This window comes from Solea senegalensis, linkage group LG10 (assembly GCF_019176455.1).
Source record: "Solea senegalensis isolate Sse05_10M linkage group LG10, IFAPA_SoseM_1, whole genome shotgun sequence".
NCBI classification, from domain to species: Eukaryota; Metazoa; Chordata; class Actinopteri; order Pleuronectiformes; family Soleidae; genus Solea; species Solea senegalensis.
Window position 1 is genome coordinate 17,855,616 of NC_058030.1, and position 27,337 is coordinate 17,882,952.

The following is a 27,337-nucleotide window of genomic DNA, read 5'->3' on the forward strand; positions in this document are numbered from 1 at the left end:
TGCAAGCACGACATTCTCGTTAGGTTTAGATTTTTGGACAGATTTTTAACTACTCAGATTATCTGATGAATTTGCTTTTTTATGAAGTGTCCTAATCAGCCCATTAAAACAGTTCTAACCGGACATTATTGTTAAGGTACTCTGGAGGGGAACTAAAAGTCATGAAATAAAGCTCATGATTATCTTGGCTTGGTGATTTCAAATTCCCCTCACATCCCCTTGTGCCTAGAAACAGGCAGGTAAAAACTAATTTAACACAAAAGGTTTACCTGCTAGAATCAACACCAGCTTTTGAGAATATGTTCGCTGCTCTACCTGGCAACTAGACGGCCTTTTCTGCCTGGAAACTGGACGTTGTGTCACTTTGTAAACTGCTAATCGACCTCACCGACCTCCACACTACATTAATTATATCTTTGAGAAATTGGCCAATATAAGGGTCAGGACTTTAACCAATATAATTTACCATTAATTCCTTTAAAAAATAATAATAATAATGACAATACAAAAAATCAATATTAAAAATTGTATTGCCTGCAATACAATTAATCATGTCACTCATTTTTTTTTTACATGGCCGCAGCAATATTCTAAAAAAGAAAAATGCATATATGTGCATTATAATGATATGCATTATATTCTCTGAGACTCCTGACCTTCTTTCATAGACCATTTATCATTCTCTAAAGCTGGAGCTATATCAACATGCAATCATTCATTCATTCATTTCCAGCAGTAAAGTAGCCATAAATAAAACATTGATGCTGGGCTTTGCATAAGACTGCTTCCACCATACCCTCTCACCTCATCAGTTACAGTGTGTTATCATATCTGTATATTTTATATCTGTAATTGACTTCCACGTTAAGATATCTGAGTGAGAATCTGGAGAACATTAAGAGAAAAAAAACTACATTAATGATGTGAAATTATGTGAAGAGTCTACTCGAATCGCTGGTGAGGCAAATGTAAAGCCATTTGTCTTGTGTGACTCTACTAGTGACCAGCTGTCAGACGTGATGAAGCAACAGACACAAAATGTGATTTGGATAATGCAATTATGAGATGAATCATAATACTGTGCTATCCCTATCATGTTAAAGTACGAGATGTACGGTCGGGGACTGGAGTGGCGTGCTCAATCCTATTTGGTCTATAAGCTGAACATGAGAACTAATTGAATTTAGATGATAAACAGTCCATCATAGATCATGAGGGGTTCAATAAACCCCTGATGAGCTTGTCATTCACTGTAAAAGTTGGCAAACAGATTTATGACTGTGTGTTTGTGTATGTATGTGTGTGTGTGTGTGTGTGTGCGGCAGCCGACTAATGTGGCTGCCACTCTCTGGGGCTAATGTTTCTGAAGGCACTGATGTAGCCTCTGATAGGCGCCTCACGGTGTTTACATTGCGGATACTTTCTCTCCCTGTTAGCAGTCCCATAGCGTGCATGACCAAATTAAATGCTTTATGCCAGTACTAATGAAGCATCCGCCCCCTCCAAGGCTATCACTGTTGCCCTGCAATCATAATACACCAATCAAAACTGCTCCAGAGTCCAACTAAATGATCTTTGGGATTTTATAGATTGCTCGAATATCCATAAGAGCACTTGACGGCCGTGATGTTTCTGAGCCACAAAAGTTTGTAATACAAACTTGTAATCCCTGAGCGTATGCAGTATATTTACGATTTAATATAGTTCACATAAATCAAGGCGGCACCACAATCTGCTGGCGATACTTACAGGTACTTTTTATTTTCGTAGACGTCGTGTAGCTTTAAAACGTGTGGGTGTTCTATGAGCTTCAGGATAGCTATTTCTCGCTCCACCTGAGGGACAAACAGCAAAACAGAGGGAGGGGAGGAGAGACAAGACATTTGATTAGTGAAATATCAACACAGATACTTTACAGGAAGCGTTTTTCAGGGACAACTGTTGGAGAGCTAGATTGGAGAGGCAGCAATCTGAAATAACACTTTACATAACAGGCACAAGGGCTTAAAATGGAGGAGTTAACCATATACTGACAAAATGGATTTGATTCGCTTTGAGAGCCAGCAAGCACTGCTATCTCAACTAGAAATGTAGTTTACTTAACTAACTTAACTAATGAAAACAGACTTCTTTATAACTTTTGCTGTTTGCTGCTTTTTCAAACACACAAAAAAACCAATCTTGTGTGTTTTGGTAAAGGGGAACATTTTTCAGCTCGGTTGGACAACAATCACGGCAGAGTAAGAGTCAGATATGTCACAGTTGAAGATTTCTGGCATCTAAGAGTACACATTGTGGGGTAATGGGGTCAAAATGTCCACTCAGATACACTGATGTCTCCCAAAGGACGCTTTTTCCTGCAGTTTGTCTAGTTTTTCTGCGGTTGTTTGCAGAGACAGTGGTACATAGTGTCCAGAACAAGCAGACTTCTTCAAGTTTTTCTGCTTACATAGCTGCTGAGAGACATGCAAAGCACACTGTGAAACAGGTGAGAACTGAATTTCACCAAACCCAAGCAGATCAGTTTGGATTTGTGTCAGCATCTCCTGAGTTTGTAGTCAGCATGTACGGCTGCCACTGAAAATCAGCATGCCACCACTTATCTTCAACTCCCTGTGCTTCTCTACTTTGCTCCTTGTGGTTATCTGTCCACCCGTCTCCTCCAAATTTCCTGTCCACCTTCTCTTCCGTCCTCTGTCTGTCTAACACTGACTGACAATGATGGAGATGAAAAGCCAGTGTGAGTTAAAAGCTCTTCTGCCTCATCTCAATCTCATCAAAGTCAATTTCAGTATGTCGCTTGCCTCTGACAGCCTTCACATTGCTTTAATGTCACACTCATCATGGCTTGGTTTTATGAACAGCCATGTGAAATGAAGTTTTAAGCCAACTATTATTTTTGGCAAACACTCACCAAGCTGTTTGCTTGGCTGGATTTAAAATCAGGTTTGTCCTCTTTAATTACACTCTCTTATTGTTTTTGATTTCCCTGCAGATTGTACTGGTCATCTCTGTCTGCAAACATCAAACTTTGTACTTTGTAAAAAAAAAAAAAACGTATTAAAACTCTACATTAAATATTGCAAATTTTACTTGAAGTTTCAATATTTCAGTAAGAGAAAACACATTTATGTGCGTTTCCATCCACATGTTAATTAAGAGCATACTGGGAATTAGTTCACTAAGATAAGCAATGGGTGGCACAAAAGAATGGGGTCACAATAAAAGAAACAGAAGGCACAGCTTGACGACTTAAAGAGCGGCAAGTTAGATCACAAAGTGTGTGATACAAATGATTTCTTTGCTACTTCTCATCTACTATTATAGTGATATTTGCTTCTTACCCTCAGTCGAGGAATATTCATCAGTCCATACCTCACTTCAACCACTGTTTCTGCTATAATATATTCCAGTGATCACTTGATATTTTGGTCAGGTGATTTCTCTCTAAATCTGTTTCCATTGCTCTCAATCACATCTGCCTTTTTTTTTTTTCTTAAATTGAAACACCAACTTTTCCCCTCCCCTAAGGCAAAAGAGGCTGATGGAAACCATACTTGAGTCGGATTAATCAGCATCCTCACTGCACGTCTTATCAAATGGAAAGTGTATGATAAAAACCCGCTGATCCTTTACTCGCTGAAGAGAAAATGCAATGCTGTGCAACTGGTGCTGGTTCCGCAGCCAAGAAAAAGTCAAGGGAGAATATAAAGCTAATGGACTCAGGCCCACAGCTTGTCTAAAAAGGGTAAATGGTAAATGCATAATTAGCATTAGCATGCTGTATCAGTGGGGGTAACGGCTAGGCTAATCAGGGCTAATCCAAAGACTAATGAGCACAATCAGCACCACAACACCGTGCCACTTTCTCACCTGAGGCTTAGGTATGTTGTTAAGAATGAGCCTGCAGTTGTTAGCTAGATAGCTGGCAGCGGGGCCTCCCTGCAGAGAGACTAATGCTACCAAGGTCTCAGGAAGAGATGAGCTGCCGGAACTCTCATGAGGCAGCAGCTGGTTTCCTAAACAGCCTCTAAGCGCCTCCTTTAAGGTAATTGAAATAAGAGAAATGAGGCTTTATGTTAAGACTTAACTGTACTGACTGCATGCTTAATGCAAGATTAGCTGGTGATTAACGCACTATATCGAACATGTGTTCTTTCTGTGCTCTTTCTTGCATTAAACAGTACAACGGTTTTATTAATTACCAGACAATCAGTCAAAAGAAATGGTCCGACACCTGCAACAGCTGCACTTACTCAAGCATATAGTAGCTACCTGTTCTGTTAACTTTTTCTCAAAGCCTTACACACATCCAACACTTTCTTGCAATTATGTTGGCATGGCCTAAATGCCAGGTGGCCATCCTAACTTTTGGCCCCGCACCTGCACTTCGCTCTCTCATTAAGTTTCACATCTGTGAGTGTGGACACTGCTCGCCAATGGCCTTATCACCATGGCACTTCATTAAGCCTTTATTAGCAGTCAGTTGGACAGTGCTCATTGAAACACGGTGACACACATACGGGACAGTTGGTCATCTGGACACACACCATCTTTCTTTTATCCTTCTTGTTATAGGTGTTCGTTTTTTCCATTCTGGAAGTTAAATTTACAGCCAATTTGCTCAATTTCTTGATAACTAAACAGGGGAGCAGGAGAATTAGGAACACCTAATCAGAAACCAGAGGTCGAATGAGAGCTCAAGACTGACACTAATCCAAATTGGCTATTTGATGGGGAGATAATATATCTTGTAATGTATGGTGGTTATCGCTGAGGAGTGGACATCATTAGCAGAAGATGTCAGAAGTCTCTTGGTGGACAAGCTGACCGGCAAAGCTTCGACCCACAGGGTTTGCCCTTCATTGTCATAACCTGCCAAGCTAAACAGGTCACTAGGTTGGAAGTGAAATAATGATTTCTGTTAAGGTGGTTGCAAGCAAAATAAAGACATATAATAACCTGGAGCTACATGATGATGAATTACTTCTTTTACCAACAGGTGCCAGCAAATGACATTGTGTTTGTCCAAATGAAAAGCTTGAGCATAACTTTGTTCGACCTGGACTTCAATTTTGATGTTGTAGTTTGTGTTTGAAAAGCATTTCATGTGATTTATTACTTTAATTATGGTGTAATTTGCTGGTGCAGATGGTATGTTATAATGGAACGCAAGCCTTTGCAAAAGAGACGGACAGGAGTGGCGCTACATGGACTCTGAGTCACTGGTGCTTAGCAGTAATGGTTGTTACTGGGTTGGTGTTTTTTGAGGGGGCCAACCGGGGACCAATACTGAACCAACTGCAAACAACATCTTGGTTCAACATCTCATAAAATGAAATTCCATAAAAGAAATGCAGATCCACTGAAATAGACACATTTTTGGTCTAAGTATTTCAACACAGAAATCACCAAAAAGGCTATTTATGTATGTGTCGTTTTGTTGATATTTATATATAAAAAGGACAATAAAAAACACATTTTATGACCAATTTCAATTGCATTACCCTTAAATATATAATATTTTACTGTCATGCACTTAATTTCCATGTGGCAATTTGTATGTAGACTACTGTCAACTAGGACTTAACAGTGCCTTGTTCCCAGGAAAATGCAACAAAAGATGAACTGTCTCACCATTAACAACCATTAAAAATATACAGAGTGACCGGATTCTGATTCTCAGGGTGACCACGGCCAGTTGCCCCTTTTCTCTCTTCTGTTGTTAAAAGGTGCAATCCCAAATTCAGAGATTGAGAGCCAGCTTTGCACAGTATTCTCTGCTCACTATTGATTCTTTAAATTACAGCCTACTGGATCTGAATGTCCTGAATGGGCAAGCAAACAAAAGAGTGGCAAAACATCAATAGTTTCATCAGCGTGGCTACAGAGTTCAGAAATAGAGAACAGGCAATCAGAGACGGGCAGGCAACAACAAAGACACAAAGGGGTGAGACTCGTGTCACACATGTCACAGAATGACTGTAAAGAGAAACCAGCCCAAAGTCTCACAGGGGAAAATATTGGATCACAGGGTCTGTCATCTCTCACTCTCCACTTATTGCATCTTGTGCCATCTCTCTCATGCACACAGAAGGAAAACACAGACATTTCTGTCACCTCCCCCAGGCAAGTGACTGAATGGTCTCCTGATACTGAGATCGGAGGATCAAAGTCAACAGGGCAGTCATGTGTGTCAGCTTAAAAAAAAAAAAGTGAACAACTATGCTAACACTGCAGTGCATGTACGAGCTGCTGGATAGATTGAAAAACAAAAGGGGAGGCAGAGGAAGGATAGAGATAAAGCACAAGCCCATGTAATTCCCTGCGATGGCGAGGCGTAAAAGAGAAATATAGAAGAGACGGACAGAAAGAGAGCACAGTGGCCATGCCAGCTCATTCCCCCCAGAGTCTTGCAGCCTCTTTTGTTTTTAATTAAAACAACACAGGGAAAAAGATAACCTTTTTAGCAGCAACATGCAACAAACAGCCTGCGGAGAGTTAAATGATGACAGGGAAGGCAATGATGGAGCCAAGTAATTAGAGAAAACATGACGATCTAGGAAATCACAGACAATTCCACTTCGGTGGCTTTGGTGCACCTGGCCGATGTCTCTCTTCGTACCATGTTCTGAGTTCTTTTTAGGTTCTTTTAAATGCTTCTTTTTTTTTTCTCCAATGAATCACAACATTTTATTGAGTAAACTACAAAGAGTGGTTTGATAAAATAGGTTATACCAGGCACATGTTTGTGTGGAATCTCAAATGCTTTTATTTTTACGTTTGTTATCACATGCTGCTCTAGTCCTTGCACACCACCACTGACCTTATTTCACAGGCTTGAACAGCGTAGGATATTCAAACGAACGTTTTTTGAAGTGTTGTTGTAAGCGGGTATTGACATATGAACGCTGACCTTGGCGAGTGGGCTGTTGTGCTCAGCAGCACCATGGACCAGTTTCCAGGCCGAAAAAAGGTTGTCCAACGGCAAGATAAAGTGACAAACATATTCCTAAGATACGGTTAACTTAAACTAGTGTAGAATTTAATAAGTGACACTAAACGTCTTGGTCCTGTATCTGCTGTTGGCCATTTTGAGCTCCAAAGTGAGTCCATGGAAAGGGCAGGATGCTCAGCAAAGTCAATGTTGATAACTTATTAATACCTCATACAATCACACTAGACGATCCCTTAATCGTTTTTCCAAATATGTCATTTTATGTATAAAAATCTAATTACAGGAAGATACGGATGATTTCTTCTTTTATTTCAATTGAATTCACAGACTTACTCAACTGGACATTACTTTAATTATCACTTTCCTTGATATCACACCAGCTGATGTCAACCTTCAAAGGGATATATTAGTGTAAACTCACTGCAATTTCTCTCATTTGTCAGGTGCAAATATTATGATAAATTTTCCTAATTTTCATCTTTCACCTCGTTCAAATTTAATTCAACTTGGTCTTTTTTTTTTCTCTGAATGGTACTTTCAATTGTTCATTCTTCAGCTCATTTGTCTAATTGTATCCGTCTATAAAAGAATAAAACGCGGCACATGAAAATCACAGCTCCTTGTACAAATGCAGGGAGTGAGACGTGCTAGATAAATAGAAAAGATAACATATGGGGGAAGGAGAAGTAAAGTGTGGACGGGGGTAATGGCTGGAGAGAATCGGGGTCCAACTGTCAGCGAGCAGACGGGGAGGAGACGGCACAGCTTGGCCGCTGGCTCGGAGACAAATCCAGTCAGTTCGTCATCCATTCATAGTTGTGACATGTGGACACATTAATGCACACACACTGTACACACCCGGTCCCGATGATGACAAGCCACAAGCCACCTCCATTCATCCATATGTCAGTCAGAGAGCCAGTAGGGCAGAATCACTTTTCTGCCAGAAGCAGAAGGGTAGACAAGCTGGTGTGTACACATGCATGTGTGCATCTGTGTGTACATGTATGTGTGTGCTTACACATGCATGTTAAAGATGAGGTGCTATTTGTCTGTCTTTGCAACAATATGGGTAGGACATGGGTTTCAAGGTCAAACGCACACACACACACACACACACACACACACACACACACACACACACACACGCAGTCTGTGTTTTTTTTAGAAAGCCATCCGTCTCAATGAGTCTGTGTCTCAAGGTGTGTGTCCAATGTGTTCTTCCTGTATTTCATGTACAAGGACGTGATCCGTGCCCTCAAGACAATAATAACGTGTATGGGGGGGGAAGCCTACTACTACTACTACTACTAATAATAATAATAACAACAATAATTAGGAATTCATTGCCTAAAGATGTTTTGCAGATTATGTTCCCATTATGAGAAAAATAAATGATAAAGTAAGGCACATATGAGTGGACGCCATCATCCAGTAGGAGCCTGGTTCAGATTCAGATTCTTATGGGTCATGTCACGATTGGTTGTCATGGAAAATCAGTGTGAATATGCCACATTTTGATCCTAATTAACATTGGTATAAAATACAAGTTTGAGGCCAGGTATTTAACAGTATTCAACTCCAGTCAGTGCAGGAGGTTTTTTTCTGATAATCACTGTATCATGTGTCAGTTTTGGTGAACAGGAGACTACACAGCGCGAGTCTGATCAATGCCAAAGACAAGTAAATCAATGAGGACATAGTCTCGGCTAGTTCACCAGTCTTAATCCTTCATCTCTCCCCTCTATCGTATCTTTTTTTTCTCACTCGTTCACACCCAAGACCAATTCCGACCCCCCTCCTCCTCCCCCTCCATCACTTCTGTGTTTCTCTCATTTTATTTCTCTAATAATGTCTCTGTTGCGTGCTCTTGGTGAAAGATATATCAGGCTGCCACTTAAACTAGTGGCAGGCCACATTATTTCCCACTAACCGCCATGTCCCTGGTTGACCTTGATCATAATAGAGTCTCATGGCAGAGGCCCTCCAACACCCTAAGGTCAAAGGTTACGGTCGTGAACCTCTTGAAAACTACTGCATGGCCTGATAGATGGGTGAAGTGGGACGGGGCTGGCGGAGAGAGGAACTGCAGAGTGAGTGATTTATCAGTGACTGGCAGGCAGTGGATTGCATTGGCAGCCATGTTTCTGAGTTGCTTGTCTGAACTGTCTTTTTGTCAGCTCGTCCAAGAGAGGGATATTTCATACAAGAGGATTGGAAAGGTGACCTTGGGCTGTGTGGAGATGGGAAATGTGGATTAATAAACTGGTTTTCAGCAGACTAGATGGACAGATACAGAGAGCACATAACAGAATGTGATGATTAGTCATGAAGGTCATCTATATCTGTTGAAAAAAAATCTAAATCTAATCTAATCTAAAAAAACTATTATACAGAATCAGATGCTCTCAGGAAATATGTACTATAATAGGATATCTGTTCACTATTTATCTATTTTATGTTCCATATTGGCTGCTGAACTGAATTGAAATATATGACTTTTAAATGTTGCTTCTGTCTACAATTGAGTTCTGTGGTGAAACTACACTCCCTTCTGTCACAAAAATGTACAAAACAAATACAAGTGTGCACATTATTTGGGAAAATACATGTGAAATTGACACACGTTGGAAGAAAAGTGATGATAACTTTATATTTAGGTTTAGGTTTAGCAAACAAGTAGGAGTGAGATGACCTGACAGCAGAGAGGTAACTTGAAAAAACGAAATGATCCTAAGTAATGACTGAGTAATGAGGAACACTGCGGTGCACTGCAATGAGGAGCTAATTAAGACTCATCTACTCAACTAATTACCTCCACATATAAATACATGACTTATCCGTTGACACATGAGCCTGGACAGTTGTTAGTCAGGTGGAGGAGTCAATACTGGACGGAGAACAGGTCAGTATAAGTAAGTCTGGTCAACGGAAACAACTCAAATTACCTTAAAGTGTTGCAAATAAGTTCAGGAAACGTCCTAATTATGTAATCAGGGAGTTGCTTTAGCTTCTGCACTTGTTAATTACATCTTTAAAGTCTGAGTCTGTCTTACTTGACATATAAAAGGCAGACAATTGTGCTCCACTGGCACTAATTATTTAGCACAAGAATGGCAAAGTGCATGCAAAATGTAAACTCTCTGATTAAATTTGCATACGTGTGTTTGTGTTTCGTGGGCAGTGAGAGAGAGAGAGACAGAGAGATTTGAGTTTGAGTCATTAGAAAACAATCCTCCCAGGCATATAAATATCATGATGAAGTAGCTTGATTTAGACGTTCAACACACAAACTCTGAAAGTCCAAATATACCACAGGATTTGTCCCTAAATCATGTCAGGACTCATTTCAATTCAATTTATGCTCAGTCTATAAATGATGTATGTAGTGTGTGTGTATACTGTATGTTTTTAGCCTTGTGGAAGCTAATGAAGTGTGTAATGAAGTCACAAAGAAATGTGAGCATTTAAAGTAACTGCGTGGAATAATGTACTGTACCGTTCATCACATACTGTACTGCACTTAAACGCAGACGGTTATTCCATGCACAGACGTTTATCGTCAAACTTTATTCTTTAGACTTATCTTTTTGTTATGTTATTAGTTATGCCCCAACGCACCAAAGAGGGATTCTGATTTAAGAGAATTCTGACATAAACCTGTCTTTTATTGAGGCAGAATATTAGCAAGTAAGTAAGAATAATGCAATATTAACTATCATCAGTGGGGAACATTACCACTAAAAGTAACTTAAAAATTAAAACAAAATGTGTTACATTAAAGCGACTTCTAAAAACCACATTGTGATACTTGCAACATAACTAAACTTTATCAGAGCACAAAAAGTGTGTGGCTGATTTGTGAGTGTGTATTGTGGTCATCAGGTGGGTGTTTTTGCTCATGAGCATCAAATCCCTTTGAGGTCGGGCCTGAATAAACTCCAGTAAACATGGTGTGTTCATGTTCCGCTCGTCCTCGAGCTGTGATTCGCTGCCCGTCTGATGTGAGACGATTACACACTGAACACTGCAGAGACACAACCACAAGGGTGTGTGTGTGTGTGTGTGTGTGTGTGTGTGTGTAGGCAGCTTTGTAGAATCTGAGCAGTGCGGTCATGAAGCTGTCTAGTGTACGGTCATTTATATGACACGTGCGAGTGTATAGAAAGATTAGTTGTGTGCATTAACACACACACACACACACATTACAAGTGACTTGCAGCAGAATAGGAATATCTAATATTAACTTATAGTGCTACAATTCCACAGAACTGTATCAAAAATTTATTTTTTTTCTTACATGTAGAAGTGCTGAGCATTCACAAACACATACATTAAATAAACTGACAGGCAACACGTTGAGAAATGTTTTTTTTAAAAAAAGAAGCAGCGCGATATATATGGAGAGAAGACATACGGTTTTTAAAATTGAGGTTGTACATTTTCCCTCTCACGGGAACCTGAAATAACTGTTCAATTATCAGTCCTTTCTCAAGCAAGATGGATAAAAGAGGATCACATTACCCTGTAGCTGAGAAGAAACTGACAAAATACACATCAGTGGGTTCACAGGCAATATTAAAGCAGCAAGAAATCCCAGAGCAAAACAAAAGAACAAAAAAGAAACGGAAATAAAAAAGAAACTTCGAAGGAAAACTCCACTGATCTCCTCATGAAAGCTGCGTTCTACTTAGAGGTAGCAGAATTTGATGAAATATGGCCCTTGCTCACGAAAGGAAACTCACAATAAATGACACCGAAGCGGCAACAAATAGAAAACCAACAGTGTTCTCATCAATCTGACAACACAGCGACCGTCGCCTTTGAAGAGGAAAAACAAACGCCATCAGTTTAGACGTTTGTCTGTCTCCTGTTGAGCTCAATGGGGGATGCCGCTACAGCTTGCCTTCCGCTATCCTCCATTACATTATTTTATCTGCACTCCATCTCTGTTTCATCTCAGACGTATGAAACGTAAAGACAGCCAGTCGGCACCGTGTGTGTTTTTTTTTTGAGGTCTGTCACCTCAGTGAACAGATGACAGGGTTTTTAAGCGTCTCCCCAGGACGTGTTAGATCCCAAACTATAGCACTCAGAAGTGTGTAAAAGTCAGTGGACGGTGTTATCTGAGGTGAGGCGCAGTGTGATGTCTTGGCAAACCCCAAACATCCCGTGCCCTGTGGGTAAAATCTATTTCTCCATTCCCATTTCACCTGAGCCTCTTTGGGACTCGATAAACACTGGAAAAATTGGATATACATTGATTTTGGAAGTGGAAACCAAATTAGGATGTAGGAAGCCGAGTGACCATTGCATTGACTGATAACAGACAAAGGGATTTGTAAGGAATTAAAGGTTTAAAGGAGGTCAATATTATTATTTAGGTCTCAAAAGAACTGTGAGCAGGAAAAGAAGTGTAGGAAGAGAAAAATGCACTGTGTTGACAATGTCATTTTGTATTGTTCTTTAAGACGACTATTTGACAGAACCCAAGTGATAAAAGATGATTTTTTTTTTTTTTATTATTCAAAACATAAAATTTCCTGCATTTGAATGCATCAATAAGCAGAAATGCTCGACAGAAGCTGCAAGCACAGAGCAGGGAAACAGAGTTCTACTCTCAATCAGCCTGTTAGAATCAAGCTGTGTGCTAAGCCCTGGCTTCTGCCTTAGAACCAAACAAAGCTGATGGATCAACGCGCAGAGGGCACAATATATGAAACCCATTTATTTTAAAAGGTGTCTGAGCTCGAGCCGCAGCACAAACACGCGCACACACACACAAAGACACGCGGCACAAAGTTGAGGACGACACGTGCGCATCCGAGGCATTTCTAAATCCAACCCACTCATGGCAGAACACAGAGAGGTGAGAATGGTCAATCTATAATCATTAGGAGGGAAGAGTGGAGATGCCGCAGAAAGAAGCTACAGCGCTGTCGCCGCGGTGTTGGGATAACAAGATTAGACCTTGTGTGATTCATCTGAGGCTATGACATCCTGCTCCTCACTCACCCGCCCCCGCGATGTCAGTGTGTGCAGCCAGCCTTTATTCTCTGCCTCTTTGGTCTTCAATTGCTGTACATTTAAAGTGTAATTAAAGTCTCTCTTCTCTCCACCCAATGCCTGATTTTGAAAAATGCAAACGAAGTGGGCTGAGACCTGAGGGAGGCAGCGAGAGTAGTGAAATCTGACACTGAGTTGTGGCTGCCTAACAAGGTGCTGCTCACACCGTGCTTCCCATCGTGGAGAGAAAGGTGACAGAGCCACACCTGCTCTTAGACAATGAGGCTCACACTGATTAGAAAAGAGAGTGATGAAAACCAGTGATGCAAGCATGGACTAAAATAGCCAAATTAAACATTTGAATCCTGGTATTTGACAAGGGAGGCAGTAGATTTGTATCACAACATACATTTCAGGCCCATTTATTTATACATAAATTCTTACATAATTCTTACACATTCTGCAAACAAACAACTAGAATAACGAAATGTGACAATTATGTAAAAATTAAATGCTGTAATAGTCTTTTTATTTACAGTGTATATGTACAAATGGTCTATATCAAAGTAATTGAATAGTGATAATATGAATAGTAATTCTCTTGTTAATTGACGTTTAATGAGAGAGCAGTACCAACTCTGTTACTTGCCATTAAATTTTAGGGCCATCTTCAGTAACGCAGCTGTGGCACTTGCTCGTCATTCTCGGCGCTTGCGTGTGGTGCCTTTAGCGTAACGCTTCAACCATTTGCATTAGGGAGTTATACTGCCGACTATTCCAAACGCTCACCTTTCTCATTTGAAACCGATATAACTGACATCAAGGTCAGTAAGTTATATAAAAAACATCAAATACCATCAAATACAGTACATTCTAAGCTATCCATTCAGAGTTATCCAACTTCATGTTAACTATCCTTTTCTAACCATCCCCTCTGTCTCCCCCTCTTCCTCTCCTCCATCTCCCTCTCGCTTTCTCAGTGCTTGGGGACAGTGGAGTGACTTTGAAGTTGCGCTGCTTCAGGAGGAGAGCGAGCCACTCCGGCTAATTAGTCGTCCTTATCCCAACAGCAGCAGCTGCTGCCACCATCTCGCGAGCTCAGAAACAGAGAAACAGAACCCGGCATCTTCAGCAACCACCACTGCAGAAGACACCCTTCCTCCCTCCGCTGGTTGTTAATGCTGGTGGCTATAGCAACAGTTTTACTCAGCCCCAAACTAAACTGCGGATAAGAAAAGTTGCTCCACTCAGCATAATGATGAAGTAACATGGTGTGAAATGTAGAGCAGTGAATCCTCTGCTCTCAGGAAGAGGCTCGTCAGACCACAGTGTGCTGAAAATGCAAGATTCTACAGTGTTTGTTGTTCCTCTACCATGGTTCTATCACTAGGACCATGAAAGTCACAGAAGGTGCTTGGAGGCATTACAATACAGACTCATGTTTTTTTTTGTTTATTTTAATGCTCTGCGGGATTTTGCTATAAAGGCCAAGAGGAGCCCACAGATATAGAGTTTGTTTAACCCGGGAAATTATCATCATTCAAGTGCCGGACATTGTTTCAAAAAAGTAAGGAAATGTTTTTAAGGATGAGACACAAGAATTAACAATACTTGCCAATACTTGCCGTGGCATCAAGTGAACTGTCAAGAATTGAAAGCTGACACTTACGATCCTATCACAATATTTATGAAGAAAGCTGATTTATCGAGCGGTGGTTGTACGGGTCATCTTCCAAACAGAAGGTTAGGGTTTGATCCCTGGCTCTGCTAATCTACATGCTGCTTGTGTCTCTGGCCCAAACACTTAATCCCAAGTTGCTACTGGTGGCTGTGTGTGTGAACGGGTGTGATAGATGTGTGATAGAAAAGTGCTGCATATACATGCACTGTATGGTAATAGGTGAATGGCAAAACTGTAGTTTTAAGTACTCTGAGTGGTTATCAGGACTAGATAAGCACTAAATTAAAACAGACCTTTTAGCAAAACGCACATGTCTGTTAACAGGCTTCAAATTCAAGGACTTTTCAAGGACTTTCTCAGAACAATTCCTTCAAATTCAACGACCGAATGTGCTGACACAGGTTAAGAAGAGAGGGCAACCATGGCGTCCACTTTTATTGATTTGCAGCACACTCTGCATCTGGACTAGTGATTGTCTTTGTGATCCTGATCAAGTCAATCTTTGTGATTTTCTTTGGTGAGACAGATGTCTTGGAGTTGCAGTTCCCAGGCATCACGTCATTTGCTCTCTCTAGTGTCCACAACAACGCTAGTAATTATGACTCGATATTAGCTCTACGTACATCAACCATTTACCTAAATTACCTAAATACCAATTCAACTTCTTTCTTGCACCAAATTCAAGCACTTTCAATGACCCATGTCTATTTATCACAAACTTACAATGATTTCAAGGACCCATGGGAACCCTGTGTTCAATGATCACTTGTACGGTATGTGTTATGAAAAATGAGAAACAGGTTTAAAAAGGAGTTTTGTTTTACTGTCAGTACTAAACTGAAACTAATATTGTCTTTCCAGTCTTACCAACCCTGGTTCACACAACTTTCTAAACCTTTTCAGGCAAATAAAACCAAGTTTTATTTCCCAAAAACACCATTAAACCAGCAATTACGGAGTTGTCAGATTGTTGTGACAAGAGCATTCAAGAGCTGCCGTCATATGTAAAATCTTCCTCACAATAGACGAGAAGATTTGATCAGGGAGTAAAGTTGAGCTACACTGTGTAACATTTACTAGATTGCTTTTAGGCAACACGCAATCGTCGTGAATTTTATGAGATGCAGGGATACAAATAAAATCAGGGTTTACACTGTCGCTTTTCCTCTAAATAAAACCTCTCACGTCTTTATTTCTGGAGATTCTGTTGCCGCTTCTTTTTTTTGACAAGTGAACACAGTCTGCCCTCCCTGTGTGGCCTGTTATGCCCGTGATGGCTGCTTTCTATGGCCACACTGAGTCCACTTAGTCTGTGCATTGCCAACATTTTCCTCAGCTTTCTATCAGTCACAGTAGTCAGGTACTCTGCCACCATGTATCTGTCTCTCGGCCGACCGCTGCAGACAGCGAGGAACAGAGAAGACTGGCTGACTGTAACTACTCTCATGAGACACACTTCACTCACACATACAGTGTTGCTTCTGAGCTGTACTTTGTGTTTTTATCACCGTGATCCGTTTCGGACACACTGCTCACCTGCTGACGTTCAAAGTGAGCATCAGAATGGGGAATAAAGGTGGTTTAAGTGACTTTGAATGTGGCGTGAGATTTTCGGAGACTGCTGGGATTTTCACGCACAATCATCTCAAGGGTTTACAGAGAACGGTCAAGAAAAAGGGAAACTATCCAGTGAGGAGCAGTTCTCTAGGAGAGAAGAAATAAAATGAATCCAATTTTGAAATTAAATAATAGAAAGCTAACAGTAACTCTTGATGAAGATTGTCTCTGTTTGTGCATCATGCTGAACCTTGAAGCCAAAGTGGCAGTAGTGGCCACTACTACAAGAGCACTTTGTTTGGCCCTTGTAAAATACATTTCGGGGGTATTTTTGGATAATTTCCAGGGAAATTGTTCATCACATTTTGAGAAATATCTTTCTATTTTTATTTGAGTACTGCCGAGGCTCTCTAAAACACATTTAAGAGCTTCAAAGACCTTTTTTTAACACTCTAATATGCTCTAATATAAGTGTTTATAATGGAGGAAAATATACTGTAATGTGTCCTGTACTGTCAGCAGATGTCCCAATCCACTTCATATTCTGGTCTCAACAAGTAACGCCTTTGGCAGCTTTTTCAGATTCAGAGGGACGGCCAGCATCAGAAACATTATCTCTTTCACTTGGGCATGTTTCCACTTTGAGTTGTGGAATTTTATATAAACCTCTCCATGTTTTTAAAAAGGCTGGATATTTAACGTCGCTTCCAGCTTGCAGCACTGGCAAACACTGCTGTGGGCGTTTGTAGGAAATTTCAAGGGCAATTTGAAATATTTCGAGGACCTTTTGCCCCATTTCTGACCCTATCGTGTTTAAAAAGAGGCCAGTACATATTGTGTTTTATCTTCCTGACGGTTTCCTCTCTCGTCGTCTGAAACATGACACGCAGACACTTCCCACTGAAAGGGAATTATCGGCGGACTCGTCAAGGCTCGTTCCCTGGTTACAGTTCACACACGACTTCATTATTTCAGACAATTCAATGTCATTCTGTTTGAAAGTGTCACAGCCAGTGGGTATGTGGACTGAAGACTTCTGCATTAGTTATACAAAGTTCAACACACACAGTGAAGTGGAAGACAGAGCTCTTTGACAAATATTCTGAGGCAATTAATGCGACCCTGTCTCCTCATCTCCTTAGACCCCGCTGGCTCCCAAGGCCAGGGTGTGAAATGTGTTCATGCACATACACGTACATATGAATATTTGTCTGAGCTTTTGTGGGACTGTGTATGGCCTACACAAATGTGTTGCATATATGCAGGTGTGTATCTGTAGGATGTGTGTGTGTGTGTGTGTGTGTGTAAATACACACCTGTCTAGGAGAATCAGATTCTTCCCTAATGACACCATTGGGACCCGAAACATTAGCATATTAAAAGGTGACATTTCACAGTGTGAGTCTGCACTCTGCCCGATCACTCTGACAGTGTGACAGCAGCACAGACGGGCCAAAGACCAGACACGTAACACTGGGCAGGGAAACAAGGAATGTGGATTTGAGTCGGAGCAATCCTGTAGGAACCAAAAAAACTTTCGAATAGTTAAGTGGATTTGTAATCTGATGTCTGACACCAGTGCTGGTGTCCCAGAAGAAGACGGAACATAACGAGTGACCTCGGCAACAGTGTAGGCTAATACACGCCTTGTACTGTCTGCGCCGTACACCGGCTTTGCATAATAGTGGGAATATCAAGCTGCTTTATGGTAATAGCTAAAAGAATAAATCAACAAACACAAATACAGTACTACATCTTTACAATATACTGTTATCAACTGCACTCACAACACCTGTGGAATCCTTCATTTCCCTTGCATGAGGACAATCACATACACCGGTGACAGCAGTAGCACACACATTTGTGAGTCATGAATAAAATTCATTAATCAACCCACCACCTCATCCACTAAACACAAACTCTTCTAGATTCGGTGTGAAAGATGTAATTAAACCTGTAATTAAATGTGAAATAATGGTGATTGATTGGGATTTTTTTGTCATTATTCTCAAACTTACAAGACCCATATTAAAACTGCCTCTTTCACGGGAGCCCAGTTGCCCGTAGCTTCTATATAATTCATTCCCTATTGGCACATACATGCACACACACACACACACGCACACCTGCTGACACACACTACCACACACCAGTTGAGACAAGAGTGACAATGGCTGAGTTCAGTAATTGGCTGTGAACTGCAGCTTCAGCAAAAGCCTTGGTCCTGTCAGTGTTTGGCATCAGTTATGATCATTTTCCTCTGCAGGACAGCACAGTGTGAGACACCTGGGTTAGGACATTATCCTGCTCGCTTCCTCGCCGCTCAAACGGTGAAATGATTCCACCAACTTCCACCAAGCGGTAAAGCTAATAATACCTCTGCCAGTGCTGAGGGGACAGAAATGACCTGTCTGTCCTTCATGAAAATATTACACTGCGTGCAGAACAGAGTGAGAGTCTAACTCCTGGAGTAAGAAAGCAATGAGTGAGACAGAGCCAGCGACACAGCATGGAGCTGGTTAATACTAACCGTTTATGAAAACAGCAACAGCCAAGCACAGAATCCTTGTCATCGAAAAAATGTCAAAATGTGATGCAAAACAAAGGAATTTGCCATCTGCTCATAACCTGCACTGTGTGGAAAAAGCCATCAACTTCCTGCTTTCCAGCTCGTAAGCAAACAATTACAGTAGAGGCTCCTCGCTGCATGTGCTCGATGAAAAGACTATTTTCAGGTTGTAACATCTTGTTGCAGACAATATTCCTGCTCTCTCTGATTTCATTGCAACTCTTCCATCAACACATGGGTCATTTATGCAGCATATACATTTTGAGTGGGGACTGAAGAGAGAGGGGCCCAGCAGAGTCTCTGGAATTGAATACAAAAAACCCCCCCCGCAGTATCCTTTAAAAACAGGCTATGTGGGTAACAGGAAAAAAATATATAAAAGGATTTTTTTTGTCTCCCAGAAGATTTAGAGGGATGCTGGAGTGAGGCTATAGTAATTACAGCTGCCCAAACCAGCTTTATTGTTGTGTTACCCCTGGAATTCTTGAAGGCTTCTGGTGACAGAGCCAAACAGCTGTCTCCTTTAGTCTGAAATATGAACATGATTGCAAGGATTTGCAAGATCAGCTATTGATTTATATTAAAATTAAGACACCAACACACGGGCAGTCCATTGCACCTTATTTAGACTTTTAAAGACTTGCACAGGCGGCTCTTTCACATCACAATGACTGGACACAGACATGTACTGGAGATTCCTCACTGGATATTAGGAGCAAGAGAAATGACGGTCCAAAAGTGGATTTAATGTGGTTACGTGTGCATATGTTCAACTATTACAACACCAAGACTTGCTCAATTTGGCGGAAAATTAAAATGAGATTGTTGGAGTGAAAATGAATGCCTTTAGCAGCCTAAGCGTTAACATCCAAAGCCACTGAGAATTGTGCTCTGGATGTCCCTGACGTTCAAACACACTACTCCAGCGTTTTAGCCCCAAAAAACAAAGAGTTTTGAAAACATTACTGGCATTTAAGAACTCCAGGGCTGTGTTTTAGTATAAACAGGCAACAGCACAGTTACCCGCATTCACCTCTGCGACTCGACTTGATCTTACCTTTCACCACTGCTGTTTATCGTTAATGACACTCAGTAAAAACACATGTTATTTGTATAGATTACTTCTGAAAATGAGCTAAAATACTCATCTGAACACAGATAATTGTTATCTTAAAAACAGAGTTTTTAATGAAAATCCAACCAGAAGCTGTAAACTTACCTTCATTAATACTGACTCGCTGAGTTTCTCTCGATTGACGATCTTTATAGCGACTTTCTGGCATGTTACACAGTGGACTCCGAGCTTGACCAACCCTGCAAAACAAGCAGGAAAAACATCCTTCATTAGGTCATATAGGTCACATACTCTAGATATGTATCTAGATAACACCAAGAAAGCAAGTTCAATATTCATGCACTGACTGCACTGAATGTGGGTTCCTAGTGGGCACATTATGCTGGGATACGTTAAAACTGACTGCCACAAAAACGTAATATGTCAAGAAAATATAAGTTTGTTTTGGCAAACCGCTGCTGTGCACTGAGCAGACTGATGTTAAAATGGTTTGGAACCACGTGTGGAGAATGCTGATAACGACTTCTGACAGTTCCTTAAACAAACTGCCCTCTGGGGTTTGTTTGAGTCATAAAGGCAGTAAGTGAGTGGGCCATTTATGTTATTGATTCCTATAATGTACTAAACTGCAGTAAAGCAGTCGTGTTGAGTGAGCTAAAACAGACAATAAAAGGTAGTGGTAACAAACAGAGTCACTTGCAAAGCCAGAGGTCGGTCAGTGAACGCGACTCATTATTGACCGGACTTCAGAAATGACAAAAAAAGAAGCAACGCGGCACAAAAACGGTGAAAGGGTAATTTAGGAAGTCAAATTTCAACATCACAGAAGATAACAATTCCTTATACTGCAAAAGCACAAACACACCGGCGCACTGGGAGAGATTTAAAGGGTTTGATACACCACACACCAGACAATTATATTTAGATTCACACACAAAAAAATCACATAAATTGTATGATTCTCTACAGAACCACAAAAGCCTCTGTGCTGGTTCCCTGGGAAATTCATTTTAGCCACAAACAGTGCAGAAGAGAGGCGAGGGCACGTCAATGAGTGTGTAGTTACAGTGGAACAAAGTGGCGTGTTTGTGTATATTTACTAGGCTTCAATCCATTTTTTCTGCCAGAAACCGCAGAAGTGCAGAGATGTTAAAATAATGTTTGCATCATATAGATTAGTCCCAAACCAAAACAAACACACACTCCTGCACAATCAAATGTCGCCGCCGTACGACTGATTTCCCCGATGGCCCGGTCATGCTGCAGTGAAACCGAGATGACAGAAGATGATCTTGTGATTTTCTCTTCTCTCTTTTTTTTAACACTGTAAACTACAGCAGTGAAACTCTCTCAAGGCTCCGGCACCGAGAATTTATAGAAACCCTGGAGTGGAATAATGTGGACACTTTGATTTCTTGCATCTCGCAATGCTGGCAGAGATGAAGATGGTGGAATTAATTCTAAGTGTTACAATGTGCCAGGGACAGAAATAGTGCAGTCAATATAAGACGCGTCAATGAAGAGAAGTCCTGTAGCAAAAAAAACTGGCTGGATGACATGATCCAGACTTACGTGGGCTTCAAAATCAATCTCCCGACTATTTTTATGACAGTTTGATTTCAATTTGAAACGGCCGAGGAGGAGAGGAGCGTCGATGGGTGTTCCGAAGACACTGATGAGTCAAGAAGGTGAGTGCGATATGAAGGATCAGAACGCAGCAGAGAGGTGGGGATAATGTGAAAGAGAGGGAAAGTCAGGGATAGCACATTAATACAATGGCAGGCCACAGATAATTAAGCAGTAATGGAGAGAATAGTGTGGCAGTGACTCTCTGGCTAGGGAGTTGAGGGGCCGCAGGGTCGTGACTGGAAACACATAGACAAGAGAGAGAGTCAGAGAGAAATTGGATGAAGCTGTGAACGCGCACACAAAAAAGGAAGGAAAAAAGATGTAGAGAGATTTGGAAGAGGAGATGAGGCAAACAGCAGACAAACCCATTAGCCCTGTGATGGTAATCATATCATAATGGCTGCTATAGAGAAGCTCATAAGTCATGATAAATGCATTAAAGAGAAAATATCTGCCCGCAAACACATGAAAAGTTAACTGGATTACTTGTCCTACGATCCGTCTTCCTTTCAATGCTGTGTTTTTATGAGCAGACGGAACATTAGCGCGGGGAAACCGCACATGGGCACACAGACCATTATGTTGTTACAACAACCTATTTGTGTAAATGAACCTTTACATGACAGTTCGGTATAACAAGCCTTTCACGACCTAAAATCACAAGCATTCTAACTAATAAAGTAGAACAAATGGTCATGGGAAAATAATACAGATTTAAAAGCCTAAATTACATCGGGCAGCAACAGGACACAAGGCCACTTGATCCATATTAAAATGATCATAAATGATCACGAATAAACAATTAAATTTCTATCTTTAAAGTGGATATACTTATGTTGTCGTCACATACTTTTAGAGGCTCAAAAAGCTGAATCATGTTGTAATGTGTGGGTGTTGTGTACCTTCATAAAACTCTTTAAAAACACTCATTTGCACATATTATCAAAGTGCGGCTTCGAGTTATGTTTACCAAATTAGAATATGCAACATAAAAAAAATCTGAATCAGAGATACTTTGTTAATGCCTGCGGGGGAAACTATTTAAATACACATATAAACAATCCCAAAGAAAGTAAATATAAGTCTATATAAAAGAAAATGTGATTTTAATAGATAGCAGATAGAGCACCGTGTGGTTGAGTTCTGCAGCTGCAGCTGTTTAGACATACTGTAGAGTTGCATGGTATGGTCAAAACATCATCAACAGAAATATAGCAATTGTGATAGGGTTACACATTTTGGCATTTCTGTTTAAAAAAAAACAAAAGATGATTTTTGTATTGGAAAATAAAAAAAAATCTCATCCAAACAGTGAGACGTTCCGACCTTTGAATTTCACCATGATGCTGTTTTGTCATGAATTTTATCTTAACTCAAATAATGTGGATATTGTTATAATAACACTAATAATAATACACTTTGTTTGTATAGCACCTTTCATACAAGGACTGCAGATCAAAGTGCTTCACAGTAAAAGGAAAACACAATTTAAAAAGCACATACAAGTGTTGCAATGCAAACACAAAAAAAACACAGGGTGCTTCCCTGATATCTAAGGGTGTTCCAAAGTTTAGGTGTGTACGATTGCAATTTTGAATATTTTGTGATTATTCCTTGAGCTCTCCTCACACACACACACACACACACACACACACACACGCTCCCTGCATCAAGACATTACAGAAGCATGTTGCAGCCTTACCTGTGTCAGTATAACATTTTCTTTCCCAGACAATATCTGAAGCTCCCCACCTGACCAGGTTATGATTAATCATCCTCTTGCAAGAGGAAATCCGTGCTTCCGAGGACATTAAGATTTCCTCATAATGACTCGACTCTTCTCGAGTACGTTGTAATGTGTAATTAACATCAGCTTGTCCATGGCCCAAACTTAACCCACTCATCCTCCTTCTCTCTAATGTTGTCTAATGAGGGTGTTTGCCTTTATCTTCCCTGTGCCCCTTCTACCTGTCCGTGATGTTACCCTGGAGGAAACACTTACAGCTCTGAGCTCCGAGCTACACCTGGAGTGGCACGGCTGAAGGAAATGTGTATGTGAGACGCCTGGGGTTTCATCTGGATCTGGCTGGGCTCAGAAAGGTATATGCTGTCTTTGAACATGGCTTCAAACATGAAGCTCTTCACAGAGAGCAGCACGAAGGGTCATAGTCTCAAACAGGGAAACGTGGAGATCATCACGGCTACAGCTCTCCCATTACGTGCGCATGATATGTGTGAGAGTACATGGATTACATTTCATTTCCTTTTGATCACATGTAATTATATTGAGCTTGTACACACGTGTGGACAGTAGCAGATGTGCAGCTGACCTGAGTTTACAACGCCGCTCAATCAATAAGTGCATTGATCTCTCCTCTCTCTCGCCCTCCCTCCTAAATCAATAGCTTCAAAAGCCAACGCCTTCACAACAATGTCAGAGTAATGACACCGACCAGGGACTTATGGACTAGAGAGGCCACCATCCACTGACCCATGTCCTCTATCCTGGCTCTGCACTCCTTACTTTCCATGCACCTCTGTGATTCATGTAGAAATGTGGAGGGACCGCTAAGAAAAGAACACCGAGTGAGACTTTGGTCCGTGGATCAGCGAGCATTTCGCTGCACTGTGCTAAAAGCTGCAGCATTGCTTTGAGTCGTTTCAATCATCCCCCTGCTGACTCTGACAAATCAGGGATGAATATGATTTTTTGAATAAAGGTTGAACTGATTGCGTCTGCAGAATCAGCCATTAAGGTGCAGGAGGGTAAAAGAAAGAGACAAATGAAACGAAAAGGATGAAAAAAAGAGAGAAAACAATGGAGAGCACTGGCTGTGTTAACTCAACAAAGTGAAATTAATAAAATGGGGAAATGTCACCTATCAAGCGCTTCTCCAACAACTAAAAACATTCTGTCAGTGTCTCTTGCTCACATCACTGATGCATGTGCTAGCACAGATTTGGTAATGAGCTTTTTGTCTCTTTCCCCTCTTTTCAAGTGATTGTGTTTCATCAGATCACAACGAGACTTGCTGACGCCTGTCAGAGAAAAACCTTAACAGGAGTCAGAGAGAGTATAATCATGCTGGCAGCATCTAAAGCCTCTTTCACACTAAAATGATTGAGTATAACTGGAATTTTTGAACCCAAGTGAACCCACTAAAAAAGGCAATTAACACCATTCCCATTGCCAGTGGTTGTTCTGCCCTGTGATGGGGTTTTTTCACCCCTGCGTCACCCGTGCTTGAAATAAGACTTCACAAATGAGTACACAAAATGAGTCTGATAGAGAAAATAACAACACCACCGTGACGCTCCTTGACATTGTTACAGTCATTATTATGTTGGATCGTTTACTTTGGTCCTTTTTTCAAACGCAACAGAGAGAATTTTAAGGCTCTAATAAAATGAAGTAAGACGAAATAAAAAAAGTATTGAGCACGTTCCCAAGTTGTAAAAAGTAATCTTCGCTCAAAACACAACAGCCAGAACAAAAATGTGTGTCTTAGCATTGTGCTGGTGGAAATGACACCGGAACTTGCGTCACTTCCAGAATGATGCAGACAAAGATGTCATTTGCATGTCCACTGGTTCTTGCCTTCCTACTAATGCCTATATAAAAGTGAATGCTGATTAAACACATTTCCATGAGTCAAAAACCCTCTCACAATTGGGATGAAAGTGATTTCTTTGACCATTGAGAATGGAGGATAAGGGAACTTTTTTTTCAAGACGTCTCAATGAAACTGAGAAAAATGATCGAGAAGTGAGCACTGTGTAGTAGAACTTATATTTAAACGCTTTGGCATGTAATGGGAGTTCCCTCTGGACCTTTGTTGGTATGCTCACAAGTTCCCTTAGAGCTGTTCAGCCAGAAACCCTCACTCCCATGCCGACAACCTTGTCTCTCCCTGACACACGAGAGGTGTTTTTGTACCAGGTACCAAAACATGTCGATCAGTGGTTGATTTATCATCAGGCAGAGCGGGGACATCCTGGGAGGAGAGGGGATGGACCCTGACTGTGAGACTGATTTCTTCTTCCATTGATCCGAGATATAGAGGGAAAGGAGGACAGCTGAGAGAACAGGAACCCTCTTCAGGGGAGGAACTTTGTCATCTCCACCTGCTAATGACACACAAACATCGACAGAGCCACGCACGCTCAATGTTTTCAGCTTCATCCACCACACAGCGCTGGCATCAGTGTGGTTAGAGACACTTACTGGGTAGCTTGATTTCCATCTGGAAGCGATTATTTGAAGCAAACGATGAAAACAAGATGTCTCCACTTGCGCACCGCTCTCACTTTCAAACTTGATCTTTCAGAAGCCCTAAGCCAATGCCAGCAGATGGTAGTAGCTTATGCTGGCTTAGCTTTCGCTCCCTGAGGCAGTGGCTCTAAGAAGCTCATTGCCCTTAGGCACAGATCTGTGCACTGCTTTCCACTTTGCTCTCCAACCCTGAATGCTCAATGTGGGGGCTACGGCTCTGTGCTGAGATCAGTGTTTGAAAGGAAACACAATGTGTTACTGGGGCTTATTCCTACAGCTTCTTCTAGCCTCATGGAAAGTCCTGGCAGCGATGGATGGGAATCCTCTCTAACAGAGCAGAGAGCAGAAGCAGAAGATACCAGAGGTAGAAATGAATGTTAAATAATCAAAAATAATTGTGCTGTCTTCAGTTTTTGACTACAAGGAGTGGACAGCATATTTCTGCATATGCCATATTTATGGCAGGACAGGGGACATGACAGATTTGATAGCAGTTACCGCTGATGTCATCTCAAAACTGTAGTGAGTCACTTTTAAATATTAACGCATGTTACATTCAAACATTGTCAAATAAGTTCATACAATTCTGATTTAGCCTCAGCATCAGCTCGCCATCACTCTCTCTGTCTTCTCAGTATAGATCCTGTGTTGCCCAGCAATATTCCCATGCTGCAGACAACACTGAACTATTTAAGAAAGAACAGGTTGGAAAACGAAGGAAAATACAAAGAACTGCTCATGCAATGTTCCAGAAGTATACGGCTCATAAAAACACAGTGAGTCAGCAGTTTGTCAGGATAAATGTGTCTTGCCCTCGCCAGCCCCTGTGCTGCAGCTGTATAAACATAACAGGTCTGATAGTATTGATTGACGGAGCCTGTTTTAAGATGAGGAACATACGGCTGGTGTGGTAAACACAAAAATGAAACACTGCGCCACAACTGCATGACATCACCAGTGGCGTGCACAGACGTTTGGAGGGGCAGGGGCTGGGCAGGAAAATTAAAGGGGGACAAAAAGGACACCCTTTGGGACACCGTCATGTAGGGACAGCAGGGCAGTTCATAACGATACCATTTTTCGATTGGAAGGACAGCCATAGGAAACAAATTCACAAGGGCATCTTATAGGACACTGAATCACTTCGGTCCACTAGAAAGACACTCCTTTAGAAACAAGAGATTTTTTAATTTATATTTTGCTTTCGAGGCCACTCATGAACGGCAGTCAGTAGGGCACTTCCTCATGTTTTTACCACTCTGCAGGGTACTTTACTGTGCGTCTTGAGACTGAAGAGGACACTTAAGCACGCCAGTTCAGACTGATACAATGGCAACAGCACCAGTGGAGGATGTGACACCGTATTGTCTTACTTCCTGTTACTACGGCTGTCTACAACTCGGAGACTTTTGCTATTTTTAACTAATGTGGGTATGAGTTCACTGGACATGAAGTTGTTTTGTTCAGCTCTCAACATCCCTCACCCTCTGTTACTAACACTCTCACTAACTTGTGTTTTACATAAAATATAAGGTGTTTTCGTTCTGAGCCTGGCAGTTATAAACAACTTAACTGCTGTAAACAGTTAA

The 27,337-nt window shown here is 41.1% G+C and overlaps 1 protein-coding gene across 1 annotated transcript in view; it reads right to left on the reverse strand.

Annotated features, from left to right (window-relative positions):
- LOC122775877 (serine/threonine-protein kinase BRSK2-like) overlaps window positions 1-24,006 on the reverse strand; it is an 86,138-nt gene extending 62,132 nt beyond the window's left edge. The window contains exons 1-4 of the mRNA XM_044036082.1: window positions 23,929-24,006; window positions 23,500-23,614; window positions 19,991-20,085; window positions 1,750-1,835 (exon numbers count right to left, since the gene is read on the reverse strand). Of these exons, the coding sequence (XP_043892017.1) occupies window positions 1,750-1,835; window positions 19,991-20,085; window positions 23,500-23,614; window positions 23,929-24,006 (374 nt within the window). The remainder of the gene's footprint in view (window positions 1-1,749; window positions 1,836-19,990; window positions 20,086-23,499; window positions 23,615-23,928) is intronic.
- Window positions 24,007-27,337: the final 3,331 nt, after the last annotated feature.